The sequence below is a fragment of the Homarus americanus genome, unplaced genomic scaffold, assembly GCF_018991925.1.
Source record: "Homarus americanus isolate GMGI-L3 unplaced genomic scaffold, GMGI_Hamer_2.0 scaffold51859, whole genome shotgun sequence".
NCBI lineage: Eukaryota > Metazoa > Arthropoda > Malacostraca > Decapoda > Nephropidae > Homarus > Homarus americanus.
The window spans coordinates 12,559,006-12,562,880 of NW_024711292.1; the positions used below are offsets into that span (position 1 = coordinate 12,559,006).

Genomic DNA, 3,875 nt, shown 5'->3' on the forward strand with positions numbered 1-3,875 from the left:
GCTTGGTGTATCCGAGGAGTTGATTGGTTGCGTTACTCAATAAATCACACACGTACTGTACGATTACAATATCCTCTCTCCTTCTTTCACTGGACGAGAATGTGAATTTTTTTTATGTATTTGGCTACGTGTCTTTAACTCAGTACGCGGCTTTCCTGGCTTGGACTGGTGGGTCTTCTTCACGCGTGGGGACTGTGTTTATACGAGAAAATACAACTTTTAACTCAGTTTATGGTCAATTATGATGACCGCTGTTTAATATTACGAAAAATTAATACCATGTTGAGAAATAGTTAGGAAAAAAGTATGTCAAATCATTCCGTGCAAAAATAATCTCCATCTCTCTCTCTATCTCTTTCCTTCTCCCGCTTTGCTGATTAATGGCGGGAAATCCAGAACATGATGAAACTAATGCCATTCCCAGAACGTACCCGACTTCTCCACCAGCTCACGTTCTCGGCTCCGTTCCGCAATCCATCTCCGAGAAGTCAATGATTATGTATGCAAATCCGCGAAGGAAAAATTTGCGATTCAAAGATATCTGTTCGATTTTTTCAAGGATAGAAGGAGAGGCGGACTCAGCGGTTGTACATTTGTGTGTCTGAGAGTTTGGCCAATGGTAGTTGTTGTTGATGGTGGAAACTGTAGGTGTGAGACGTATATTTTGTCTTTAATTTAGTAAGAAAGAATTAAGTGGAAAGGTGAGACGGAAAGAAAGGAAAATATATGTTTTGTTTTGAATTTACTAAGAGACAGATGGAAGGAGAGACGGACAGATGACAGGAATGGATAGAGAGACAACAGGAGAATCATCGACAGATGGAGATAAAGATAGAGAAAGGTAGACAGAAAGACATACAGACAGCCAGAATTACTAATCAATATATACAGGGACAGATAATATAAATAATAAAACGGAAAACACCAGGAGACAAATAATGATTATTAGAGAAACAGGTTGGTAAGAAAGCTGCGGTTATTTCTATAGTTTTATTTAATTACTATATATATATATATATATATATATATATATATATATATATATATATATATATATATATATATATATATATATATATATATATATATATATATATATATATATATATATATATATATATATACCGGCAATGTTCAGCTTCTGTTAATGGTTGAAAACGTTTGCCATCATCTTCATGTCATTTCTGTAAATGACGTAGCATGTTGCTGAGCACTCGTCTCGGCTCTTGCTATGTAATGTTAGCCACAATCAAATGGGTAGCTTCCCTCAGTGCACTACAACTGTTTTATCAACCTGTAGATGGCGCGCGCAAGAGAGAGAGAGAGAGAGAGAGAGAGAGAGAGAGAGAGAGAGAGAGAGATGAATTATATTTTTGTAGATAAATTTATATCATCAAATTATTCTGTAAACAAAATTCTTCGTATATCAACAGATTGTTCACTTAACAGCTTATAGACTTAAAACACTAATTAAAGATTATTCATTAACTACAAACTACTGTACACAAGAGTCTACAAAGTGAGCGCAGTTATAAAGTATCTGGTATAATTTTCATTCAACTACTGACTATCACTTAAGCTCTTTTGTTGTGGATTCACTAACCAGTTATTGTCACTGATGTAGATATAACTCAGAGGGATAGTCAACCCTTTTAAGCATTTGTTCTGAGCTTTGTTGAGAAAAGCAAGCAAGTGGTACCTAACATAGTCATATATAATATAAGACTAACGAGTTCATTGGGGGGTCCTTCCCGTTTCTAGATATTTTTTGCTTGTCACTTTTATAAGTGTTTTCTGGGAGGTTTTATTAAGTAGATAGAGGCTGATTTGCCTTTACAGTCACTCAGAGTACAATCGTAGGCAATCACTTTTGTAAGTTTATTTGCACTGGGAGTATTAAGTAAAATTGCCTTTTATGTATCAGTCACTTGGCATTTAGTGTGTGTAGTTCTGTATACCTGTTCCTCAAGAAGGTCATGAATCACGCTAGAGGTATGTTTCAGTGCATGTTTGTTTCATAGGTCCTGTCTTTGTTTTTAAGACAGTTCAAACGCTTAAATTCACTGGCGATATTCAAAGGGTAGTTTCTAAAATTTAAACAGACACTCGACGCACTTTCAGAGCATTTTTTTCTTAGGTAAGAGTTCGAAACTTAAAGGTCGACTGCTGACGATAGTTACAGGGCAGATCCTTAAGACTGACCAAATCTCGGACAGAATTCAAGCGTTTTTTAATACTGTCGGTATTTAGAGGGCAACTTCTTTGAGTAGGACCAGAGGCAGGGTGAGGGAGGTGGTAGTAGAGTTCTCACGAGGCCCCCGCGTCTAAGTCCTCCTGTCCCTGCTTGGTGAACACCTCCCCCTCCCCCGTTCCTGCCAGGGGGCCTCGCGAAATAGGACTCTCGTACAAATCCTGAAATCCTCCCCCACCATCTCCTCTGAAGATTCCCATTCCAAAGCCGACGCCCATTCCCAAGATGGCAGCCTCAGAGGAGGAAGAGGGTGTGAGGGAGAAGCGATGAGACTCCGGTACTCGGGATGGTTGCTGGTGGTGGTGATCTGCTGTTGAGCTTTCGTCATCCAGTGCCCCCGCTCCTGCCTGCCCCGGCTGCTGCTGTTGGTGGATATGGGCGTGGGCATAGGTGTGAGCGTGGGCCGACAATCATCCGAAGCTGTAGAGTATTTGTGAGAGGGGGGAGTCGAGTGGGGAAGAAGATGAGGAAGAGATGTCGCCGTAGTCAGAGAGGCGAGAGGGGGCACGCTCAAGGGAGTACCCACCTGCAGGGGGGAAACAACGTGAAATATGTTAGTTTAACAGTTTAATAACAAATGTCGTGTGAAAATAACATGTATTCTGTCTGTGACCTATTAGTGAACCATAGTCAACCAAAACTCTTGTTAGAGATCCCATTGTGGCTCATCACATTAACCATCTACATGCACCAGTGACGTACAATTTCGGTGGAATTGTTAAACGATATTATTTTATAAATATAATAACAGGCGGATGAATTTTATTTACAAACTTCTCATTAAGATAGCACATGGTGTCACACACACACACACACACACACACACACACACACACTACATGACTACAACTACTACTACTTTGCTGTCACTCGAAATCGAGTATGACGATCATCCAGCTATGATAAAATTATATGAGTTACTAAGGATGTCACCTAGGTTGGTGAGTTCTGAGGTGACTTAGGAGGCCAATACGGGACCGGTAGGGTCGATCACAGATGTTGCACATGTGGGGGGCTACATCTAGTGTGGGAAGTGAGGCTACAGCGTCTTTCCGGCGTTGGCGCTTGTCTGCCTCGTTATGCAGTCGGGCTAACTCGAATGTGTTAACACCTTCTTGTGTGGTTCTCCTCCAAGCGTTACGGTGTGGAGTAATCGTCTCCCAGGTGAGGGGTCGGTTTGGCACTTTTTCAGGTTTGTCTTAAGACTATCCTTATACCTTTTCAGTTGCCCACTGGCGTTACGTTTGCTATTCGTTAGGTGACTGTAAAGTAGCTGCTTTGGCAGTCTAACTGTCGTCCATGCGGGTAACATGGCCAGTCCAGCGTAGTTGTTCATGGATAATGATAGCCTCGTTGCTCCTACAGTTGGTGTCAACAAGAATACTGGCATGTGTTCTCTTGTCTTCCCAGCGAACTCGGAGGATGGAACGTAGACTACGTTGGTAAAAGTTTTAAAGTGCTTTGATGTGCCTCCTGTATGTGACTCATGTCTTGCTGCCATATAGCAGGGTGGGGAGGACCACTGCTCGATATACGTGAAACTTTGTAGATAATTTCAGATCCCTACAGCTGAAGACACGGTTTCGGAGTCTGCCAAAGGCTTGAGATGCACATCTGGTCCGAT

At 41.4% G+C, this 3,875-nt stretch overlaps 1 protein-coding gene across 1 annotated transcript; it reads right to left on the reverse strand.

Annotated features, from left to right (window-relative positions):
* Positions 1-1,130: 1,130 nt before the first annotated feature.
* On the reverse strand, positions 1,131-2,781 carry LOC121857905 (LIM/homeobox protein Awh-like; the record flags this gene model as incomplete). Its single annotated transcript, XM_042354155.1, is given in 1 exon segment — positions 1,131-2,781. A coding segment is annotated over 1 exon segment (120 nt), but the record flags the coding sequence as incomplete, so codon positions are not given.
* Positions 2,782-3,875: the final 1,094 nt, after the last annotated feature.